The 25766-nt window shown below is 41.0% G+C and overlaps 1 protein-coding gene across 6 annotated transcripts in view; it reads left to right on the forward strand.

Moving 5' to 3' along the window:
• ankrd6b (ankyrin repeat domain 6b) overlaps nucleotides 1–25766 on the forward strand; it is a 55699-nt gene that overhangs the window by 9738 nt on the left and 20195 nt on the right. For 2 of the 6 annotated variants that reach the window (XM_038726472.1, XM_038726475.1), the window contains exons 2-7: nucleotides 13934–14266; nucleotides 19607–19705; nucleotides 21274–21372; nucleotides 22923–23021; nucleotides 24189–24287; nucleotides 25346–25444. In XM_038726472.1, the coding sequence (XP_038582400.1) occupies nucleotides 14141–14266; nucleotides 19607–19705; nucleotides 21274–21372; nucleotides 22923–23021; nucleotides 24189–24287; nucleotides 25346–25444 (621 nt within the window). In that variant the 5' untranslated portion in view covers nucleotides 13934–14140. Of the gene's footprint in view, nucleotides 1–13933; nucleotides 14267–19424; nucleotides 19525–19606; nucleotides 19706–21273; nucleotides 21373–22922; nucleotides 23022–24188; nucleotides 24288–25345; nucleotides 25445–25766 lie in introns of those variants that run through there. The other 4 variants (XM_038726476.1, XM_038726477.1, XM_038726473.1 and 1 more) reach the window with 4 other exon arrangements.

Genomic DNA, 25766 nt, shown 5'->3' on the forward strand with positions numbered 1-25766 from the left:
CAATATTCAATGTGGGATAACGTTGAGATGACTTATCAGTTGCAATAAATAAACAAATATTGTAGTGTGCACATTAGCTGCCTTGTTGTTTTAAAATTATTTATAGGATTAGAATTTAATGTTTTAAATACATCTAAATGTTCTTTCTAGACCAGCAACATTAATGTTTACAACAGTAATGTCACTATCAACTCAATATCTGACATCACAATCCTGAGTGATGTTTAGAAAGAATTAAAAAACTCAGTCTGTATCAGTCCCCCCTCCTCCCTGCTGTTATTGCCTGCAGGTAAGGTTACCTGGGAGAAGGAGGAGCAGCTGGTTTGTCTCAGCCAGCAGCTGAGTTTACAACAATGTGCCAGATTTTAAGACTACAGACCAGTCTGTGCTCCAGACAGACAGCTTTCTATTTAGCTTGTTTGTAACATTTGGCTAATGCCAAGCTAACGTTAGCTGTGCTTGAAAATAACATAGCCTACAGGATGACAGACGGACAGAGATCATTTAGTTACAGACAGGTGTATTGATAAAGTATTGTAATTTTACTCGGTTTTATTGCACGTACTTACAGTAACGATTGTAGCTGTTGACAGCTCGAGTAGTTTGGAGCGAATCCATAGTGTTTCAAGATAAATCAGATTTCACGCTTGAGACATAATGTTACATTATAGGACCCGCAAGTCTCAATAGCAGTATCGATAAGCTCAGACCTTATTGATTATTGGATTTTGAGAAATTTTGAAACAGGGTCCTTTTAGAACTGGGTCTTGATCCCCATCCCTATCCCTACTTCTGGAAAGTAGTGTGAAAGAGGTATGTCTGTGTGTGTGCCTGCACGAGCTAACTGTGTCGTGTGTCAGTGTGATAGGTCTTTCTATCTTTTTTTTCCACCTTCAGCTTATCCTAGTTTATTTAAATTGATGGATGTCTAAAACACATAAAGGAATAGCCTAATACAGGGCTGATGTCCTGTGTTTGAGCTATGACGTGAAAATTGGCTCAAAGCCCTGCTCCGGGCTGAAATGCAGGGCTCTACTACATAGGGCTCAGCACGCAGCCCTGGGGGGTCCCTGTGCTTACAGCTCTGATGCCTGATGTCTGGTTTCCTACTCTGACTGACTGAGGTCTGTCAGGAAGTTCAGCACCCAGTTACAGAGGGAAGGTGTAAGTCCGAGCTGTAGCTGTAGTCAGTGAATAGCATTGTCATATGTGTCCTTAGCCTCCAAATGTGTGAGAACTGTATGGATGGAGGCATTGACAGCACCCTCAGTGAACCAGTTCAGGCTATAGGCAAACTGAAAGGGGTCCGAGGTGGCTGGTATCGTCTTTTTTTTGTATGGGACATGACTAACTTTTGAAACACTTCATCACAATTAGTGTAAGTGCAACAGGATGATAGTCATTTAGACATGTTACAGTGTTCTTCTTTGGGAGGGCCATGATGGTGGTGGCCTTAAAGCAGGTAGGCACCAAGGCTTGAGAAATGGACAGGTTGTAAATGTGCGTGAACATGTCAGCCAGCTCTGACGAGCCAACCCTAGCCTAAATACCGCTAGCCGCTGGAATGCTAGCAGGGCAGGGTGTGGCGCAAACAGGCAAGGACATAGGGTGGAGATCAGGCTGAAGACTAGCTGGCCTCATTCTGAGCCCAGCATGAGGAACACAGGAGGAACACTTTTCAGGAGGTCCAACTCCAAGACCAACCTTGCCACACCTGGAGCTTCCTAAAACCAGGGCTTTTGGTCTAGAGTCTGTTCAAAAGAAGCAATTGACAGCAGTCTCTTGTGACAGTCCTCAGTCAGGCTTAACTCCACAAATAATACCAGCTGCCCTTGCAGGTATATGCTCTTCAGAGTTATGCACACCAACCGGGCCCACTGGGGGCCAAGCAGGATCGGTCAGGAGGTCGGTCAGGAGGCCGGCGTAGGAGGCTTGGGACCACAGGTGGCAGAGCTGGGCTGAGGTCCGAGGACTGAGCAGCTGAGCAGCTGGGCTGAGGACTGAGGACTGAGCAGCTGGGCTGAGGACCACGGACTGAGCAGCTGGGCTGAGGACCACGGACTGGAAAGCGGACTGGAGGCCATGGACAGGACAAAAGGAGCTGGAGTCGGTGTGAACATCGACGGAGACTTCGGAGCAGGTGTTGGTCGGACCACTGACGAGGGACCAGAAGTCGGTCGGACCACCAGCGGAGCTGGTGCCGGTCGGACCACCAACGAAGACCTTGGAGCCGGAACCAGCGGGACCACCGACTTGACCGCAGGGCTGAGGTCCACTGACTGGACGACTGGGCAGGAGGCCATGGACCGGATCCGAGGTGGAGGAATCGGTCTGGCCACTGAATGTGGGGCAGGGGTTGTTCTGACCATCGACGGAGACCTCGGAGCTGGTGTCGGTCGGACCTCCAACGAGGAACCAGAAACAGGTGTCGGTGGGACCACCGAGTGGAACCTGGGAGCAGGAGTAGGCCAGGGATCGGGCAGGCGGGCTGGGGATTAGGCAGGCGGCTAGCAGCGCTAGCGGGCCGGGGAACAGGCGGCTAGCAGCGCTAGCAGGTTGGGGAACGGACTGGGGGCTAGCCGCTGGAATGCTAGCAGGGCAGGGTGTGGAGCAAACAGGCATGGACATAGGTTGGAGATCAGGCTGAAGACTAGCTGGCCTCATTCTGAGCCCAGCGTGAGGAACACAGGAGGAATTCAGAGCTGCAGGGCTCTTTTCAGGAGATTCAACTCCAAGACCAACCTTGCCACACCTGGAGCTTCCTAAAACCAGGGCTTTTGGTCTAGAGTCTGTTCAAAAGAAGCAATTGACAGCAGTCTCTTGTGACAGTCCTCAGTCAGGCTTAACTCCAAAAATAATTTGTCTATGGCCGTTCTCACCCTTTCCATTTCCTCTGAAGGGCTAATGTTTGCTGGGTCCGGTCATTCTGTCAATAACCCAAAACTAAACTCATAACAGTATGGAGATACGTGGTTTGAAAGAAACTTCTGACATCCAATGGAGATACTGTTTACAAATGCTGACAATAAGCAGAGGAGAATCTGCACATTCAAAATATAGAAAAAGGTTATTTGGATGTATAAAACCTCTTGAAGCGCACCGAGTCCCCTGCTGGAGCTAGTCCTAAACTGCTGAGATTGTGCATACCAATATAATTGTCTAAGCTTTTGTCTCCGCTGTTAAGTTTGATGGTATTTTACATATATTCTAAAACTTAAAGAGGTGCTATTATGCTCATTTTCAGGTTCAAAATCCTATTTAGGGGTTGTACCAGAACAGGTTTAGCTCTAGTGATACATCTTGCCTCTACATGATCTTTGTTGGGAGTTGCACATGCGCAGTTCCTAGTTGAGGACTATACTAGCCAATCAGAAGCGGAGAAGGGAGGGTCAGCGAGAAGCCGGTAAACACGCTTTGGTTCAGCTGTACATGTTGCCGACCAGCTTGGCAGTTGGCAGTTTCAGAGTGGTGAGTTATTAATCTGTAACAAAAGTCTCTTTCATCCATAAAGTTTTAACTGAGCTCTGTCTCTACATCACAGTAACAACTTTATGTCCACTGACTGCCTGGAGGGTAGCTAGTGTTTGGAAGGGAGAGGAGAGGTGTGCTGCGGCTCAGTGTTTTTCCACCAGTGTTTTTGAGGGTGTGTCAGAGTAGCCGCTTGGCGAGCGTTATATGAGGCGCATTTAGCTTTGAAAGTTAAGTTACTTTAGTCAGTCACAGTGTGTGTAGATAAGTTCAGTTTGCAGTATAATAATGAAAACGGAGTGTTGTATTTACTGCCAAAGTAAATAAATAAAAATTCCCTGTTTATGTAATGTTACTATGGTGTCTTCTATTATATATTTAGAGAGCAGGGCAGCTGATGGCCATCAGAAGCGACTTTATACATCTGTATTATTCTCTACAGTGTATATATTTAACAATAGCCAGTACGGATGGAAGAAAGGTGTACCTTTTAGAAAAGACGATGATGACTGAGGACATTCAGGGCTCCAAACGAACCTTCTCACCACCTTCCCAATACTCACATGGGGAACGCTATCAGCCTCGTGAGTGCAGGTATCGGTCGATGCTGATTATCTCAAAATGACATGATACTGGCCGACTGATTAATCGGTCTGTCACTAGTCCAGGTGATGAAAAGCAAGCTAGTTAGCTGCTACGAGTCACTGTGATTTTACCTTCTGTATTATTCAAAACGCACAAGCAGTAAGTCAGTCTATAGTCTGACCAACACAATATTACATAGATTAAACATACACTGTTCATTGTAGGCCAGGCCTGTGTTAAAATGAAAGTAGGTGATGCATGAATTATTATTATGAGCAATGGTGGAGAAGAAATATCAAATTATAATAATATGAGAAAGATCATTTGAGAGTCAAGTCATGGCATTAAATAATATGATATATCATCAGGTCGGCCTACAGACCACAAGAAAAACTAACTCACCACAGTGTGACACTAATGTTTCTGTAGTGTCAGCTTCTGTCAAGCTTAAGGCCATTGTACAACAAGAAGGCAAGGTACAGCTTAACGTGCAAAGTTGATGCGTTCTCTGCAGACTGGTTTACTCTCACATGTCATGTGACCAGTGTGTAATCGCAGTCTTTCACAAATGCAATTAATCGTTCAGCCCTAGTGTATGTTGCACTTTACTGTTCTAGATGTTAAGCTTGAGCTCATTTGAACTACTTTACTGTTGGTTAGTTTAATCTAAAGCTATGCTTCATAATCTACAAGATCATCATCTGTTGTTGTATGTTATTTTAGACAAAATGTGTTATTGCGGTACATATTGTGGCATAGCCGAAAAATATGAAGATATTATTCATGAGCCATATCACTGAGCCCTAATACAGCTCAGAGGATGTTTTTTTTCAGCTTGAGTGGATTAGTCTTTGTCTGATTTCATCCTCTGATTTTGTAATTCCCCCAAGCCCAAGGTCACTAGGTTTAGTTTAACCAACTGAAAAATAGTACATTTAAGAAGATGTAAAACTCTAACAAATCAGCAAATCCTCACAGTGACAGGGTAAACCGAAGCGCTTTAGCAGGCTAGCCACTTCCTCATAGAAGTAAATCTAAGTAAATAATTTTTCCTTTGGTAAAATAAAAAAAGGTGAAACATGTTTACCTCTGTGTTGAAAGCTCATGCAGAGCACCACGGGACTGTATAGAAATGCAGGCGTTCTTTATGGGGCTGAGTGCTCATACAAACAAGAAAAAGATTGACCAGATAATAGAGAATGTACAGCAGGCAGTGCTGAAGTTAATTTTAGTAAATTCTGCCCTGCTTCATTGCACAAAGGTAATACAGATTTAGTTTTGAATGTTTCCATCCTCAGATGGAGTTGCAAACTGCAGTGAATCTTGAAATCTTGGAGTCACGCTGTGTGGCGTTACACTTGCGCCACAGTTTTATTCCATCATCTGTCTGTTGTCAACTTCCACTAGCGTCTCAGAAGTGTTTCAGCAGGGGAGCGTGTAGCCTGTCCCACGTTACTGACTTTTTAATTGGTCCTTTTGGTGTTTCTGCAACATTCTCCACAGCTCTCTGTTACCCAGTTTTGTTCTGGTGTCTGTACGGCTGCATACCACAGGGGAGCATTTTAGAATCAGAGCGTTTCATCTGCCTGATTTTGCTGACAAATTTAGATTTTCTGGTAATCAGTACTTGCTTTGCTACTGCTGCGTATTCTCTGTGGAGTAGAGAGCCGCAGGCGGAGACTTTGCTATAGGTTTTTAATACAGAATAGGACCTTTCATTTAATGCTAGTTACCTAATGGACGTTGGAAAAAATGCATGACAACATTCCTTTCCTGACATGTAGGTTGAAGAACGTGGTACACTTATTAAGGTGTTGTACATGGCACCATTACACAAACTTCAATTTGGCCTTAGACACAACCACACACAGAGTGGAGAATAACTTTAAAGCTCCCTCTTTACATGCTGTCTTTGTTCTGACCAAGTGTGTTCATGTTTGTGCATGCAAGATATAATGGTGCAGATCAAAGAAACTTACACCACACAAACCTTTGTTATCTAGTATTATGAATTTTAGTTAGAACTCTTCAACCTGCTAGTTATTGATAGTCAGTTACTGTTATTAATTTAATTATTATCAGAGTTCCAAACTGATAGTGTAACTAACTATTGATGCTCTTAATTTAGATATATTTACAGCAACATTTGATGGAAATAATTTTCTCTATTTCACATTGGTTGCCATTTGTTATATTTTTCAGTATTGTTAATGCAATAGGCAATGCAATATAACATAGGATATTTACAACTATAGAACAACAACAGAACATATTGTATACTTTTAAGTACTGCAAGTAATACGGTCGAGGGATTCATTCTGCCTCAGCATCACGTCTATGTGCTGGGTCAGGCCAGAGGACTTTGTCCACATCACATGCAATGGTGGAAAAACCCTCTTGTGTGCTGGATCCAGCCTTAAAAAGACTCCACACCTTTGTCACCGCAGGCCATTGTCTGTAGGAGATTTTCCCTGGTATAGGGGTTTCCCAAACCATGAAGCCGCATGTCACATTACATGGTTAAGCTATGTTTGAGAATATGATGAAAAAATGTATTTTAAGATATATATATAATATACACTTTTACATCAGTATAGGCCTACGTGGCAGTCATGTCCTCAGATGTAGGTATTGTAATTAACTAATATCATCTTCTACAGATGTTTGAACTTTGGTATTGGATAAAGTGGGAAAAAGTTTAATAAGGGGAGATGAAAATTACTACAACTATTAGTACTTTATTTCCTTACATTTCACCAGTGTAAACAAACGCACACAGGAATTGTAGTTGCTGTACAAGGCGGTATTCAGTCACACAGAGGGGCACAGAGCAACGTTAACAAATGCCAACTGCCATTTACAACAACATTTTTTCGAAACATGGAATGGCAGCGAGAAGCAGGTTTGTTTTCTTTACTTTTATTTTTTGCTGTGTGGCAAAGAAGTTACCAGGGGAAACTGCTGATTATGATACAGTGTCACAGCATCAATGTCATGTCAAAAATCCCCACAATGTACGTTTGCTAGAAAACAGTGTTCACCATGTAGACACCGTCCTATTTTGTCAAGAGCTGGAAGCTCTCCTTTAAACTTTACATGCACGTATAATTGCCCTAATTTTAGTCTTCAACTAAGGTGAGTGCCAATACAGAAAGTTTAATTGTGAGTGAGGTAGTGCAGTGTGTCACTGCAGCCATCATATGATCACATCCCTTAGGCTAATGCTTCTAGCAGGCTCAATACCAGGACATTGTGCAATGAACTGTTTGCAGTTCTGCAGCAGTGATGAACCCTGATGAGCTCAGCCATCTGTGGGCAGAATTACAGGCTACACCAAACCATAAATATCCTGCCTTACCCCACATTATCTAACAGCTGATTAAGTTTCCACTACATTGTTGTTGTTTTTCCCCCCTGCTACTTCATAGGCTAGCTTTCATGGGCCTCTGTAATCAAGGCTTCTCTGTATGTTACTATACCCATTACACTGAATTTGATTTAAAAATTTTGGTCCACTAGATTTTCATCAACAACAAATAAAACAAACGCCCCTTTTCCACCAATGGTACCAGCTCGACTTGCCTCAATCACCTCAATCACCGCAGTTTCAAGAAAACTAAGTTGAGCTGAGGCGATACTAAAATGTGATGTGAAAACACAGCAGACTATTGATTGGTCGTAGAGAATCGTCACTATTGATTGCATCATCATTGCACGCAGGACAGAGGCCAGTAACAGAAAGTTTTTTCATTTTACAATTTCGTACGTTATTTCATCACTAAATCCATTTGTGAGAATTTTTGAGGCGAGAAATCAACTGTTTAGATATTGACAGTTTTATGAAAATTGATGGTGGATCCGAGTTGAGGAGCTCCGCAAGTGCCGCCTAACGAGGGGTACAAAAAACATTTTTAAGAGATTCAGTAGGGCTTTCTGCTAAAAAAAGTCCAGGTTTACTTCTGTTCTTGAGTTCCAATGTCAGTCACTTCCATGAGGTCTTAAGTGTTGAATATAATAGTATAGTCCTTTTGAGCTTTGCAGTTTTTTGAATATTTTATGAATGCATCTAGTTCCCTCATAAAGACAGGGAAGAATGTTTTAGAGCCAGTAAATTTACATTTATGGATATGGTATTTGGCAAGTAAGAATAACAGGTTTGTGTATGAAATATAGTCTTTTCTTATCTTCCCTGAAATCAAAAACACCAAAGAAAACATTAAAACAGAAAGAAACATCCGGAATGAGATGAGCCTGAATGAACTCCAACATATGGGAAATATTTTCCTCTGCATTTTTACGGAAAGAACACTCACTCAAGGAAAGATTTCACTGGGTAAAATCTGTGGATCAATTTAAACGAAACTTCTCTAAAACCACATCCTGATTCCTTACAGGAGTTATGCTGCTCCTATAACAGCACCTGTCACATAGATTCAAGAACAAGGAGAGGAAGCTAGCAAAGCGTTTAGTGTTACACAGAGTGCGAGTGAAAACATTAGTAGTATTGATTAATGATCATGGGAAATTTCAGCAGCGGTGTTCATAATCACAGACTTTTTGACAAAATGAGTGTGGTTTTTCGTATAATTCTTCGGATGTTCACAGTGTGTTATCCAAAAGACAGATCCAAAGGAACAGGTGTGTAGATGGGTGGGGCAGTCAGGTGATGGGAAAGGGAGGGGAAGTCCCAGGACATCTGGGGTATGGATGGAAAATGGCAATGAAGGGTGCTGGGGAATATGGAATGTGGCTGGAGAGGAGGGACAGAGAGACAGACTGACAGGTTTTCCGGATACAGATGAACTTTGTATTTTACTGGAGGGTTGTACTCTAAACAACTTCAAAGTAAAATAGTGATAAAATATTTGTCAGTGGTAGGTAGAGTGAAATAAGGGGTTCACCCTTTGTTGATTCTTTAGTGTCTAAAATGTCCAATGTCCATTTTCATCATTTTAACATTATGTTGTAGCACTCAACAGGCGTTTCTTCAGTAGTAGAAAAGTATGAGTGAGCCAATTTAACCAAACACTGCATACATTAAACATATTATAGATATATACAGCTCTACAGCTTCTTTATTTTTTTCTTCTTTGGAATTTGGGTCAAGTAGAAAACAACACAGATATGAATCAGTGTGACTGCATGAGAAGGCGGCTGTTTGTCAGGAATGAGCAGGTTAATAAGTATTCTCCTGGGCCGACTCTGTGAGCGGTGTGAAAAGCAAGGGCTTGGCATTTCTTGTTTTTGAGTCCTGAGTTCCAAAAGTTTGCACAAAAGCCCTGTTGCCTAGCAGCGTGTGAGGAGCCTCACTGCGACTGCCAGGCCCGCTTTGTGTGTGTGGGTCTCTGACTAAACAGGATCTTCTGGAGAATCAACTGGAATGCAGTGCGCCCCCCCCCCCTCCGGTAATCTTATTCAGTTTTTAGTCAGCAGGAGGGAGTCATTCAAATGTTACTATAGTGAATTAGCACCCTTTAAGCTCAAGTAAATTGAGGTTTTTCATGCATTGTCATACTGGGTGGAGGATTGCTTTTTTTATTTTTATTTTAATATATTGGGAGGTAACATGTTGCACCCAGAAGATCCCTCACACAACCTTGACAAACTATGCATCTTTTTGAAAGTACAAAGAGACAGCAGTTACAGTATTTTGTAACAGGACTGCTTTCAGCGCGGAACAGTCAGTCTGTAGTGGGTTTTTACCTTTTAGAAAAATAAAATTTAATAAGTCCCTCTACTCTACCTATAGCCTGTTCGCCAGTCAGTAAGGTCAAGAAGTGCCACCGGCGACTTCTCCCCTGTGCATAGCTGGACAGTTGTAACATTGTGGCAGGCATGATTCCACAGTGGAAATGTTATTTTTTACAGTTGCCTACAGTGTAATTGTCATTCCTTTTACACCCCGGAATTTATGGATATGTGAATACCTGTGCAGTTTTGTTGATTTGTTCTAAAATGTTTGGTATTTCACAGCTCTGATAATTAAATTGTTGGGTATTTGTTTTTTATTTTGGGATTCGAATATTCAGGATGTTTTGCATGCCTGACCTCCACTCACAGCAGTGAACGTAACGCTCCAGTTGATTTCAAAAGGAAAAATAAATGAATCCCTCAGGTGTGTGGGAGCACTTTAAACTGAGTGATGACATCTGCAGTGTGGCAGTTATGTCGTTTATTAATTTTACAATTGCTTTATTTCATTACAGATCAAAACAGTCAGATCATTAATGCAGGCTAAAACAAACAAACAACATACTGAACACATTTAAATAATTATATTAGACCTATTGTAGAAGAAGAATATTTACCATAAAACTTACATTAATAACCCAAATAGTCCCAAATAGCCGCCTACCCGTTTCCTGGCCTGATGTGGGAACACATTTTGACAAATACGCAGGTCTCCATTAAACACCTGGTCTGGTTTTTATAGAAGTTCTTTGGATGTATAAAACCTCTTAAACCCTGTAGGGTTGCCCGCTTTAGCTGCTTCTAAGCTGCTTAGATCGTTAATACAAATATTAATGTTTAAGCGTGATCACTATGATCAATATGTCAGTATGGACATGCTGCACATCATTAGATCGGTTAGATCCTCCACAATTCAATCGTTGTTCGTTTAGCGGAAACAACAAGACCCAAAGTCTAATTCATATAGATTTACCAGTGTAACCGGCATGGTACAAGAGATGAAAAGGAAAAAAAGAATCCTGAATCCTGTCATGTGAAGTCCATCGCTGTCCGTCTGCTAACTTCTGCCACACTTCTCTCATCCTGCACTGCGTTTTCGTCACGTTGCTGCCTTCAAAATAAAAGCGCATGAGCCGTCTGTCGGAGCTAGGTCAAATGAATGAGGTGTATTTGATATTATTAGATAATAATAAAGTAATATTCTGTTTGAAATAAATAAACTGGTTCATAATTTCAGTTTTGTGCAAGAGGAAGAGACACCTGTCCCAAATATAGGCAGGGTCAATTCAGTTGTTGTATGGGTGCTGCTCATGTATCATCCCTGGTCCAATGCACCAATCACGGTAGAGATTTTTGTGATAAGTGTTTTAATAAGCTGTTCATAATGTGGCAAATTATTTTTGACTCGTGACAAAAAAAACCCTGTAATTCTTATCCTCGTTCAACTTTTTCTGTTCCTGTTGAGAAATACACATAGGGAAATGTTAGTATTTTGTGCATTTTACTTGATAATCAAGCAAGTAGACTCATCCTTATTGTCTTGAGCAGCAACAATATTGTACATCAGTGAAATGTAGAAAGGTTGTGGGACTGTAATAGCTGATTCTTTGGCTGGACATTTGTTCCAGTGTATCAGTCAGAATGCATTTGACAGGACACCAGTATTTGTTTGCTGCATTTTATTAACTCTGTTGAAGGCACAGCAAAGCAAAATGCACTTATTTCCCTGTGGAGACCTTGGTTAGACTTGAAACTGTGGCAGAAAGTGACAGAGGTCAGAGCATTTTCTTTTTTCTAATTTAGCTTTTTATCCAACTTACAATTTCTATAGTATGTCAGAGGTCACACACCTCTGGAGCATCTAGGGGTTAAGTGTCTTGCTCAGGGACACAATGCTCGATGTGTCACAGTGGGGGATTGCTGCACTAAAGGCATGTGTCTAATTCACTGCGCCATCACCACCTCCCAGAGCATATCTAAGGTGGATTAAAATCAAGGGCAACTGGACTTTGTTGAAGATACTGAAAGATGCTCCTCCTTGCTGTTGTAACGACAGTCGCTATAGTCGTTGGAGTCATGTGAAGCCAAGTCTGAACAACCGTCATAGGCATTGTCACATGAGGCCAGATGTGAGCATTTAATTCAGTTTCCTGGGAAGGGATGAAAGTGGGGGATAAGTGGTGTCTCAGCCCTCCTCCCAGGTTGAGTGATGGTTCTCTGGTGACTCTGGTGTAGATGGCTTCTTTGACTCCTCTTTCAAACCATCTGTCCTCCCTATTTAAAAATATGTACATTGTTGTCATCAAAAGAGTGTTACTTGTTGTTCAAATGTAAGTTAACGGCAGTCTTGTGGAGGCTCCTGTCCTCTTTGATGTGGACACACAGTACCAGTCTCCGTTGTAAAAAAAAATTAACAATGATTTGTAGACAAATGGGCAGCACGGTGGGCCAGTGGATAGCACTGTGGCCTTATAGCAAGAAGGTTGCGGGTTCAAACCCTGGTCGTCCCGGCCTTTCTGTGTGTTTGCATGTTCTCTCCGTGTCTGCGTGCATCAAAAACATGTTAGGTACTCCAGTCAGTGCCAGTCCCCAGGTGCTGCACACTGCTCCCTTGAGGGATGGGTTAAATGCAGAGAATGAATTTCACATGTATGTGACAATAAAGGTATCTTCTATTCTATTCTATTCTGTGTGAAGCGATCCACAAATACACTGACCTGCAGACGCAGCTTTGACACTTGAATGCTGAGCATTACACAGAATTTGTAAGCATGTCTTGACAAGTGCATTTGTAGAGATTGTAATTTTTAAAACAGTAGAACAGTAATGTCAAAATTCTGAAAACAAATGTGATACGATTGACCCACATGCACATTTTGCATCTATTTACATTTTAACATTTAGCTTTTGGATAGAGCTGGTTTTGTTGTGTATTCAGCTCTTAAAGTAATTCCTTTTCCTCTTTGTGTACTGTAGTCTGCAGTAGTGTGTTTTCCTTGTGTTGAGCTTAGTGAGCATGGATTATCCTGGCCACGGTTCCATCTTAAATAGTAACTTTAGTATGTTTCTACCTGGATCCTATTTTCCAATGTTTCTGTCTGTGACTAATTGGGACAGCATTTTTTGAGATTGGTCCAGTATGGAGTAAGCAGTGTAACATGGTTGCAACACAATCCTGGCAGGCAGGTGCGTACTGTCCACTAAACTGCTTGTTTTTTCTACAGATAGGCTCACATTATTATTATGGTTAATGGACTGTACATGTATATCACCTTTCTAGTCTTCTGACCACTCAAAGCGGTTACACTACATGTCACATTCACACACATTCATACCCTAATGACTGGAGGCTGGTGGCTAAGGTGATCAGAAACAGAAAGTAATCATTCTCACACACACACACACACACACCCCAACGACATCTCTCCCATCTGGAGCAATGAGGGGTTCAGTATTTTCTGCAAAGACACTTCAACATTCAGAGGATCCAGGGATTGATTAGTGGGTGACCTGCTCTACCTCCTAAGCCACAGCCACCCCAGAATATTATATAATATTTAAATATAAAATGATAAGTGGTCTGACAACATTGTGGAAATTATCCTGAGATAGACTTTTTTTTAAAGAGTAAGTCCCTTTTTGTTTGACCAGAAACAGCTGCTTTATTGCTCTGTTAAAAGCCACCAGACTCCATTGACCAAACAGTAATTTTTAGATGGAACAGTCTTGTGAAACTTAAAATCTGCATCAACACTTTAAACTAAGGGAAGACTAAAGTTGATAGATGTTTCCTTTGTTTAACACATTTTCACTGCTTATGCCATTTTCTGAAGGTTATAGATAATGTCAGCAACCAGTCCCTGTACATTGATGCAAACTGGGAGATAAGAAGATCTCTTTGGGAGACTTGTGACATGCCCAATTTGGCAGGAAGGCATACCAGTTACATTGCAGAGTTGGAGATTTTATGACAAATTTATGTCTGTCTGTCAATGTACTTTCAATGTGATGAAAAATCACATGAGACACTTCAGGCCTTTTAGCTTTTAGTCACTTTACCGACAGGAGTTATGTCAGTCTACTCCATTCCCACAGGCCATCCCTCCCTGTTTTCCTGTTGGCCAGCCTACTATGAGTAGAGAACATGCTGGCTTGTTTTCGCTCCATGTGTTTCCTGTTTTCTTTCCAGCAGCTGAGAGGATGAAGTGGATGGATCCTGACAATGTGTGGAGTTTGTAGCAACAGAAGAAAGCACTGAAAGCTCCTGTTTGACACCTCTGTCTGCAGCAGAACTCGCCATGAGTTAGAGGGCATCGGAGACCATCGCCACAGCTGCCTTCCCCACCATCTGGAGCACCGTGTCCAACTGTGACAGCAGCATCATTCGCCCTGCTTCATGAGCCAGCAGGATGCGGCTGAGGTCCTCGCACTTTCCGAGCGCCTCCTCATAGCTTCACACAAGGGACAAGCTGACAATGTGGTCCAGCTTATCAACAAGGGCGCAAAAGTAGTTGTCACCAGGGTAAGTGAGTGATACAGAATGTGACGATTATACTGATGATGCTATATTAATAATTGCAGATTAATAGACTAAAAGCTATTAATCAGCACAAACCCAGGGTACAATGCAGGTTTATTTATCACTTAACAACAGGTTGTAAAGTGAAACTGAGTTTGTACCTCCCTTCTGCTACATAGCAGACACTATACATTAATATAGAAGCAATTATAAAAATGGTAAACAGAAAAACTATCATCAGTGGAGCAGTGCTGAGGATGAACTAGAGTTTAAGAGTCTGACAGCTTGGGGGGGAAAAGCTGCTCTGCAGTCTGGTGGTGCGGCAGCAGAAACTTCTATATCTCTTCCCAGAAGGCAGCAGGGTGAACAGGCTGTGGCTGGGTGGGGACTGTTCTTTAGTATCCTTTGGGCTATATAACGTATTTATATTGATAGTAGGTTATTGTAGGTAATTTTCCACCTTATTTAAGTGTTTATTCAGTGCTTGAATCAGCTCCCTGTCTCTGCTCTCTCACTGCAAACACAGCAGCCTGCCCCGCCTCTTTCTGTCTCTCCCTGTGTGTGTCTCTGCTCTGCTCACGTTCTCCATCAGCAGTACGTTTCACAGTCGCCGTGTTTAATAAACTCACCCGGAATTCCATTTTCAAATTTCTCACATGTGTATAGAAACCAACGTGGTAGTAAGTGACTGCAGTGGTGCGTTCACTGTCGCTTCGTAATGTAAAATTTCCACCTTATCTGCATCTCAAAATGTAAAGGTGTGTTCACACTGAAAGCGAAGTTAATATTCGACTCGCTTTACTCTGACATTTTGTTGTGTTCACGCACAATGCGATAAGCGAATTCTACAGTTGTATGAACCCAAAGTAAACTATTTGCTGTGATTTAATTGCAATAAACAGATCAAACTGATGCCTAAATAACTACAATATGATGCCGATTTGTTAGACATATGAATTCATGCTTTGTCAGGTCTGTCAGGAAGTCAGCAGGGCAACAACAAAATATTTATTTTCTGAATGGAGTTTGGATCGATCAGGGCTATGCTATGCTAACCTGTTGTCAGTAAAGTACAACGATAGCTGGAATAAAGTTGCAGAAACATGTTTTTTGAACTCACCAGTTAGTTCAACTTCCTTGCTTTCCTTTCTCCAAGTAATGTCCAGTTTGTCCGGTTTCTATATAAATTTGAAGTAGTAGTCAAACAGAGCTCTGGGTGCCATCCGATGCTAACAACAACAGTGGAACCGGATGTGCATGGAAGCTGCTGAGAAGCTCCAGTGAAGATAAATCAAGTTGTAATCCCAAAAACTAAAGTAAAAAGCTAATTTAATGAAAGCAGTTAACTCTGAGCTCCTCCAGCGAGTAAACGGCGTAGTTGTCAGAGCAGAATCCAGACCAACTACGGGTGTTTATTTGTCCGAAAGCTGCTCCCGTGCACTTCCCCGTTCTTTAGCAGCTCTCCGTCGGCCAGCGGAATGTCATTACACCGCTCGCCTGGACCTCTCCAAACAGCGCTCCGAAGCCACCGGTGACGAGTGTCACCGCTGATTGGCTTTCGCAACATTGCGTTTACACATTCCCTATTTTATTGTCTTCCAACTGCATGTGTCACGTGACTTTTTTGGTCCAGTCATGATTGAGGGGGCTTGCACACCTGAAAGTCCCCACAGTTCCACAGGGAGCTTTGACCAGAATGAATGAATGAGGAATGTACAGATGTCCTTGCCACTATATCATTATTATTATTACGGCATTAGCCTACTAACCACAGCATCAACTTAACTCACAACACATTCTCCTCTCAGAGCGTCAATTACCGACGCTTTGAGACAGGCTAGTTCAAATTTGCCAAATAAACGTCCTCGTTGTGCGAACATTAGGCCTATATCGATGGCGGTGTTTCGGCGTAACACCAGCATGAAAGGGGGAGAAGACTGCAAGCAATCCTCCTGCACCTCGGTTTGAGGAGAGACCATAATTGTGTCCTCATTTCAATTAGAGCCCGACTAATGTGGATATTTGGGGCCGATGCCAATATGAAAGTGAAAAAGAGCCGATTTATGAGCCGATATTTTGATTTTAAGAATGATTTGGATAGTAGACCCCTTTACTGTATAAACTACACTTAGAACAGGCCGATATTGCACTTCCTTAGCTGCACAGATCTATCCAACACAACACTGTCAATGTCGGAGACCCAGCTTAAAAAAAGTTATTAGCAAGCATGTAAGGAGCCTCGCTAATAAGGAGAGCTAAGTTAATGTAATAATACAGCTGGATTGGAGGCTAGCACGCTGTACATAGCTGGTAGTCAATATCGACGCCCCCCCGCCACAGTTACTGTCATTCTGTGGGAAACACTGCAGTCTCAACAAATGAACATGTAAACAATTGCACATCAATAAATATTTACTACTGGAAGGTGCAACGTCTGTCAACAGAGAGTGAGAGAGAATGTGTATGTGTATTTCACTTTACACATAATCTGCCATAATTTCAATGTAGCACATTCACACCTAGTTCATTCCTTTAACAGCACTCTTTAATTCTAACCAAAGCTACGTGAAACCATTTAACCACCATCGGTATAAATCATGCCGTCTAGGATACAGTGAGCTGCTGTTGCATGCATCTAATATTACACAACGAGGACCTGCAACTTTGAGTTTGAGTCAGTTATGGGGTTTATTAATTTTAGTGCTTAATTTTATTACAGATACATTTTAAAAGTAATCATTAAACTGTAGGCTACAACAACATAATGAACATCCATCCATCGTCAACCGCTTATCCTGTGTACAGGGTCGCGGGGAGCTGGAGCCAATCCCAGCTGACATCGGGTGAAAGGCGGGGCACACCCTGGACAGGTCGCCAGTCCATCGCAGCATAATGAACACATTTAAATAATTATATTAGACCGATTTGAAGAAGAACATATTGTATGCTAAAAATTTTAAAAAGTTAAGAGCGAATTTTGCACAATAACGTGTTGTTTTAGTTACTCATCTGGAAATAGCTCTCATCCCGTCTGCTCTCCTTGGACCCCTGCCTGGCTAAACTATTGCCGGATTCTGCTCTGTATATGCCGGATTCTGCTTCCTTTCTTAAGGCGTAGGGTAAAGGGCTACACGTAGGCTATGGCATAGACTCAATGCAGAAGTATAAATCAGGCCTCATCATGATTGTTAGTGAATTAGTGAAGCCAGATAAGAAAAAGATCCTGGGTATGTTGAACTTGTTTCATGGTAGAGGCCCCAGGAGACTCTTGTGTTTCTATGTAGATGAATACTGAGGATGTTATGAAAGTGGCCTTGTGGAGTTTTCTTCTAAACAGACAAAAGTTTTAACAAATTGTTTAAATTTTCTTCCACATAAAACAAATGCAAAGCAGTTTTTTTTTAATCCAAGATTGTTCATATCAATGTTTACTACCTAAGCAGCCGTCCCCTTTCTTGCCTTTGCTGGTGAATTGCAGCATATCTTGGGGTGTTACCATTACTTATAGATCAGTGAAATAGGTTGACATGATTTGCGTTACCCGGATGCACTGTGAAGTGTGCATGTGCATCCTTGTGTGCGTGCACTAGATAAACAAAACAGCATGAAAAAACTATAGCGTAACTAGATGTCAAAAACTCAACACAGAACCTTTAAAAAGCAAACATTTATAGGCAAAACAAATATTTCTGAAAGCAGCTCCCACTCCATAGCTTTTTTTCATTCAGGAGAATGATTCTTCTGGTCCCTGTCTATCTCAAAGAACTGAGTTTGGATCATTTCCAAACAAGCCAACAGACCATTAAAAGGTGAACCCAATATACTGACTGCCACTGAAAAACCAGACCGCAGAGCCACAAACAGACCCTCAGTCAGTCTGGAGACAAAAGAGGCTCCCTGCTGTTTACCTGAGCTCGACTGGTGGCTTCCCTCCAAGCTAGGCCCAGTGTAACTCAATCTGAAGACCACATCAATCAGAGAAGAGCAGAGTCACATGCAAACAAAGCACGAACCTCCAAGCACCGAGGTAATACCTGTGATGTTATGCGCCTTGTGCTGTTGTGTGGGAATACACACTTGATCTGTAATTAGACTGTTTTTAGTCTGTATAATTACAGATAAACAGAGATCATCAGGATCTTGTGTTTGGAATTTGAATAGTTACCTACATGCCAACATCCTGCTCTGTCCCTCTTAATGCAGTTCATTGTGTTGGAAGTAATGTTCAGGATGTCAGGATGTGTTGAGAGCTTTTAACCTAATCCTCACAGCGAATATTATTCTAATATCTCCTGCCTACTTTAAGCCAATAGCCAGGAGAGAATTTCCTGCTGTTGACATTCCTTATTATATGTCATATCACCCTCTGTGGTTAAGTATGGAGCATTGCTGCATTCCAACTGGTACGTTTTCCAATACCACAGAATGTTAGTATCAGTTTACATACACACACACTAACAACATCTATATTAATAGATAAAGGTTAATGCTACTCATTATATTAGCCAGGCTTTAAGGTGAAAGATTTTTTGCTGAATATGAAAGGGCTAAAAAACTCCAGAGTTTGAGGGAAGGGCTGCAACTAACAGTGAAAAATGCCCATTATAATTTCCCAGAGCCCAAGCTGACATCTTCAAATGTTTTGTCCAAGAGTCCAACACCCCATGACTTTCAGTTTATAATTATTTAAACCTAATAAAAACAGCAAATCCTTACCTTGGAGACTCAGGGCTCAGGGAATTTTGTATTTATGCTCGAAAAACAATAGAAACGATTAATGAGTCATATTTCTGCATCCGTCCACATACAGTGTAGATAGATAGAATTTTGTTTAACATTTAAAAATTACATTTATACATTTAACAGCGACATGCCTTTCTATATGCAGTTAGTCTGGATAATCTACAGACCTTGCTGCCAACAGTTTTTACAGAATTCACATGGCTGTTTTAAACATTTGTAATGTAATCTCACCAATGAAATCGTTTCTCTTGTATTGGGATGGAAGCAGAACTCTCTTCAACATGGACAAATAGAACTGAAACCATCTGCGTGGAGAACATGAACAGCTGTGCAGATTGTGCACAACTCTCTTAAACCATGGATTAAGGATTTGTTTGTTTTGGCTCGACTCATTATTGAGATGGATTGTACTCTGCAGCAGATTGTCTTCAGTCGTGCCACCGGCCATGACCAGTCTTACTTACACTGCAGCAGTATCTGACCTACTGGACTGTGATTCTGTATGTGGGACAGCAGTGGTGGGTTTCTTTACTTGACTTGCACTCTCTCTTTCTTCGCATTAGTTCAGTGGGCTGAGTTGTGTGTGTTTTGTGTCCACAGAATGGCAGAAGCCCTCTGCACTTGGCTGCCTACAAAGGCCACATTGATGTGGTGCGTATCCTGCTCAAAGCTGGCTGCGACCTGGACATTCACGACGACGTGAGTAGGATCATCCATCTGTCAGTTGCGTTGGCCATGTTTCAACTTTCATCCACTTCCAGCTCTCGCACTGCGATCCTGAATGAATTTTCAGACCCACAACAACTGTAGTTTAAAAACCTCCAGTGGCCTTAAATGAGACTCACTGACCTGCCGACTTGTGTGCAGACTGTGGCAGGAGGAGGAGCAGAGAAGACAGTGGAGTAGGGCCGGGAAGGTGCCTGGAGGATCAGTTAGAGTGAAGGCATCTGTCCCCCCCATCCTTTCTTCCCTGAACAAACTCCCTCTTTCACTGCTGCTGTTGCACTCAGCTCATTTCTTATGTAGTTTGGAATTATCCTCTCCTTAGGGCTGGAAAATAAAACAATAACAATAATTATTGCGATATAATTTTTTACTATACATTCAATACATGTTTGATTTAATTCACTTAAATCAAATACAAATTAGGACTTAATTTTTGTATTAAGATGTTTATTTTGCAGAGGAAAAAGCTTTTACTTAATTTTACTCGTGCATATTTGTTGACAAAGATTTTATCACAATTGTTTTGAATGTTCTGCCTCAGATTTGTGAAGTGATCCACTGTTTGGTATCAAGTGTTGACAAAAAAATCAGCTTTTAAACTCACAAGAAATAACGATTTGATACTTATAGTGATAATTATCGATATCAAAAGATATGAAACTTTTTATCGTGATAACATTTTTGGCCTTATCCTCCAGCCCTACCTGTCCTCCTCCTTCTCCATCCTCTTTCTCCACCATCTCTCATGGAAAGCATTGCTCACTGCTCTTTCTTCCTGCACTCTTATGTCTAACCTGACCTGCTAAGTGTCACTCACCACTAATTGGGACCATATTATCATCAGTCCTGCTTGAGTAATAAGTTGCTGAGCTTGGGAGTACATAGTGACTTTAATAAAAAGGAGCTTTCAAAACTGTCAACGTTAAAAGGGATAGTTTGTTTTTTGGAATTGTGTACTATTTTGAATATATGTTAAATGATAAGATTACCTTCTAGGTGTTTACCATCTTTATGCTAAGCTAAGGCTAACCATGTCCCTACTAAAAAACAGGAGTGGAAATTCCGGAAATAGTCAGAAAGTCAAAATATGGCAAGAAAAAGTGTCACTCTCAAAAAGAACATAGAAGTGTAGTTTCCAAATTGTTGAACTATTCCCTTACTTGTAAATTGAGACTTGATAAGTATGGAAAGCTGTACACCAGCTATTGATCTGTGGAAAAGTTGAGGGGTGTATTGCTTTTGAGCAGTTCTGCTATTGTTCCCACTAAAATGCAGTAATTCAGCTAAGTTCAAACTGCATGCACTGACAGACACAAGACTCATCTCTAATGGATTGAAAATTTTGTATCTCCATGTCAACTTTTCAACAACTGAAATTCTTTTTTTTAAGAAATAATATAATTTTGAAAAAGATTTATGAATCTTTGAGGCATGGAAATGACCCAACAAGAAAACTTTCACATGATGGAATAGTTTCCTCTATGAATGGATTCTGTTTTTTGACGCATATCGTTAATCAGTGTTTGTGTGACTGTTGGCAGGGGGAGCAAACAGCGTTACACCGGGCTGCCGTGGTGGGAAACAGTGACGTCATCAGTGTTCTCATACAGGAAGGGTGTGCACTGGATAGACAGGACAAGGTGCGCATTAAAAGACAGAAAAACACACACACACACACACACACACACACACAGAGGCTAATGGCACCGCTATTACAGTCAGTCAGAGGAACAGGGGGAATTTCAAAGCCTTCATAATGACTGCATTAATGGATGTGATTATCATAGAGAAACCAGTATGCCTGTAATCTGCTTAACCTTATTTCCCATGAAAGTAGAGTAGTCTGTTTAGAATCAGAGATAAAAGAGAAAATGTTCATACGTAGCAACGAAGCTATAGTCAGATATAACCATGAACACTCAGATTTTACCAGTTTACTCTTTACGTGCTGAAATATAGTGCATTAATAGTGTATTTTGGTAGGTACTTTATGGTACAAAAGTGGGTTACAAAAATAATTTACAGTGGTCATATGTTCATTATCAGGTTCATGATTTTATTTAGGAATTGTATATTATAATAGGCTTAAATGGTTAAATAAAAAAACACCATATTTTGTCATACTGCACATGGCTGCAACACCTCATTTCACTAGCTACAGTGTGAGCCATCTCACTTCTATTGGATCTTTGTCGGGAGTTACACATGGCCAGTACTTAGTTAAAGACTACTAACCAATCAGAGGCAGAGTAGGGCAGGTCCTGACACACCTGTAAACAGGGCTTCGGTTCAGCTGTACATGTTCCAGAACCAGCTTTGCAACCTGGACTGGTACTGGACATTTCAAAGTGGTAAGTTAATACTTTGTAAAAATACCGGTATGTAACATTTTAACTGTGCACTGAAATCCTAAGGTTTGGAAGGGAGGGTGGGTGTGAGGGGAGATGTTTCTCCATTGTTTTGAATTCATGCCACACTAGCCACCAGGCGAGCATTATGATGCGTGAGTTACAAAAGTAATGGCTGGACTACATTCCAGCTGTTTTCAGGCAGTTCAGAGCAGAGCTTTCTGTGTGAGATGGGAACTCCCTTTGGGGTGGCCTTTGGGCTTTTTCACTTTGCAAACCTGTTACTTGCACAAAAAAGATATATAACTCAATAAAGGAGAGGGGAAAAGCCAAAAAGCAGAATATGACCTCTTTAATACATTTAATAAATTTATCAAAAGCTATTATCAATGATCTATATAGTGTTTGTTTACTTATAAAAGAGCAGGCCTTTATTTAAAACATGCTTATATTAGAGACAGACCTTTATTCCTAATTCCCTTTGTGTAATAAGTATATTTTAATCTTATTTATTAAAGTGCCTCCTGTTTTTTATCTGCTTCTTTGCTGTAATGTTAAACATCTGCAGGAACTGTTGAGTGTCTTTGACAGAAGCTAAACAGCTAGCACAAAATGGCAACGTAGAAATGATTGGAAAAAAATAGTTTTTGTAAAACCTAGACACTCTGACTCTGTTGTTGTACTGACTGAATCTCATCAATATAACAATCTAATTCTTCATGGGTTCCTTAAAATCTAGAGTAACAAAGTACAAGAATCTTCATAAATAAATGTATCTGTAAGATTTGTGTTGACATAAAGTGGAGTGTATCAGTGTGGCTTTTTGTTTTTTGTCCTGTCAGGATGGCAACACAGCTCTCCATGAAGTGTCCTGGCACGGCTTCAGTCAGTCTGTTAAACTGCTGGTGAAGGCTGGAGCCAACGTTCACGCAAAAAACAAGGTAATTCTACAGTGTATTCCTGTAATTACTCCTTCAGCTGTCCTTCAGTGCTTCCTATATCTGTAAGAGAATCTTTCACACATTTCAGTACACTCGGGTGTTTTGCTGCTGCAGCCTTACTTGGTCAGCAGCATGTGACTAATGTAAGCACTTTAAATTGTCGTGTAACTGAATGAGACATTTCAGGAACTTCAGGACCCTTTACTGCTTGTTACTGTTACATTACATTTTAGCATGCCACATAGAAACATTTGAATGTTTTTTTCACAAAAGTAAAACATAACAAGTATGCACAGTTTACTGTTTGTAGTGTTGTTCCACTGATGATGTCTTTAAAGGAACTTACACCAAAATAATCTTGTCAAATAAAGGACAATTCAATGTGTCTGCACTTGTCACTTTTGGCCACTATGGCCGCTGTTCAGCAAGTGTCACAGTCTCACTTTAATGAGAATGAAAGTTCATTCTTGACCTTGGACCCACCCACAAGCTTTTCCCAGAGCTTATAAAATGCAAATTCCAATACAATCATTTAATTACCATCCAACAATCCATAACTGAGTGAATTCCGTCCATTGATCCTTGATATGCAATTGAAAGCTAATAAAGATCATATTTCTCCATATTACTTAACATAAATAATTTATTTACATTTAAAAAAGCAAAACTTATTGTGTATAAATTCTAGTTAGAGACTAATAACAGACCTGTCAGGATAGCTTTTTTAGTGTGTTTAATAGTTTTTTACAGCACAAAATTATTAATTACAATTATAGACTGAAACGGATAAAAGTATTCAGCTCAAAGTTTCATTATTTATGCATTTCTACATCTGGCTCATAAATTACATCTGTAGACACGTGATCTTTTTCTGTTTTTTCTTTTTTACACTCTCTCCCTCTTCTTCATGTCTCGCTTTTTTGTGTCTCCCATGGTGCCTCACCCTGTTCTTATCATCTTCTTCTCCTCTCTCTTTTCTCTCGCATCCTTTCCTTGTCTCAGTTCAATTTGCTGTAGTAGTGTGATTATCAGATGAGGGGTGTTACAGTACGAAAGTATCCAAACACTGAACTTGAATAGGGTAATAAAAACACACAAATGGTATGTGTAACAGAAAAAAAAACACAGACCCTAGTCTTGATGACTCTCTGCTCCTTCTGGTTCCAGGCAGGAAACACAGCTCTCCACCTTGCGTGTCAGAACGGTCACTCTCAGAGCTCCAAGGTTCTGCTCCTGGGAGGCTCCAGGCCTGACAGCAAGAACCATGTAAGTCTCCAGCAGAGCTCTGATAGGTACTGCTGCTGCTTGAATCCCTGCCTGAGGTAATGAGGATGCAGAAACAGCCTGCAGTTATTCAGACACTCAAGGCATCTTCCACTTCTCTGTCTTAAAGATAGCACATTAATACATCACTTTATAACTGCTGCTTTTCCATGTAATTATCATAAACAGAGAAGATCAAGGTAAACACAAAGGCCAGCTTGGCATCCGTCCTGCGTCTGCTCTTTTAGCTCACGCCAATGAGTAAAAGCCGGTCCCATATTTACTCTTGTCCGATCATTTGCTCGTCACTCTCTTTCTCTTCCTTGTTTCCTCTATCAACATCTTCGGTCTCTTCGCAGCCTCTGCCATGATATCTATACTGAGAATACCGAGCTGGCTTCCTCCAAAGAACTAACATTGTACATACAGTATATGCTTTTTGGCTCTTCTTATATCTTGCTCAAGAGTTGAGTTGGTGCTGTAAAGCATTTATGTTAAATGTCCTGCCCCAGATTCCAGTGTTACAGAGCGTGGTAGCTTAGGGCTAATGACGAGGCACCATTCACCCTATTTCTAGTCAGTAGCATCAAAATGATTTTTAAACTGTTTTTTAAGATAAAATAAATACATTATCTTGCTTTAATATGTAGTCAGCCCTTGTAAGCATTAAGACAGGTTTACTAACTCAAGAATAGCAAGACAAGGGAAGGAATAATCTCGAAAAAATATCACGTTCAAAGCAGTAAAACAAAAACTTGATCAGTATGAAATGATCAAAATCAGAGGGGTAAGGCATAGTGAGGAGAAAAGTAAATCACAGTGGCCACAGCAATAGGATAACACAACCCAAGGGATACAGTGATACTCAATCCAAAACATAGGTATGTTAAGAAGTAGGGGAACAAATAGAAAGCGCAAGTAATAAGAAGCAGGATGAGAATTGGCCACAGTACACTATTAATTGCAGAAAAAAAAATGTTTTAAATGTAATTGAATTCTTCATTCTCATATTAAACTCTTGTAAAAATCTCATAAAACTGATCTTTAAACATTTTTTCCAGGCAGGGGATACGTGCTTGCATGTGGCGGCCCGCTACAACCATGTGGCTATGATCCGCATCCTTCTGGGAGCCTTTTGCTCCGTGTCAGAGAAGAACCTGGTGAGTTCAAGTAGGTATGTCTGTAGGGTACTCTGTACTACAGGACACGCCTAGTACATGATATGCCCTCGAAACATTCTCAGTGTGGTTAGGTGTAGGCACCAAATCTATCCAATATCCAGTAACTAATTGTCCTTAGCAATCATTTTGATCAAAACAATTGAACATAACTTAGTCAGCGTCTAGTCAATGTATTTAAAAGTTAACAGCTCTCGTTCTCTAGGATGAGCAGTTTTTAAAGATTCTTTCTTCCTCCTTTATATACCTCAAAGTGGTTTGGTCTGCTACCTACCTTTTGCAGACCCTCAGTGACTTGTTCTAA

The sequence above is a fragment of the Micropterus salmoides genome, unplaced genomic scaffold (genome assembly GCF_014851395.1).
Source record: "Micropterus salmoides isolate LMB-PRFRI ecotype aquatic unplaced genomic scaffold, ASM1485139v1 Ms_hic_scaffold_18, whole genome shotgun sequence".
Lineage (NCBI taxonomy): Eukaryota > Metazoa > Chordata > Actinopteri > Centrarchiformes > Centrarchidae > Micropterus > Micropterus salmoides.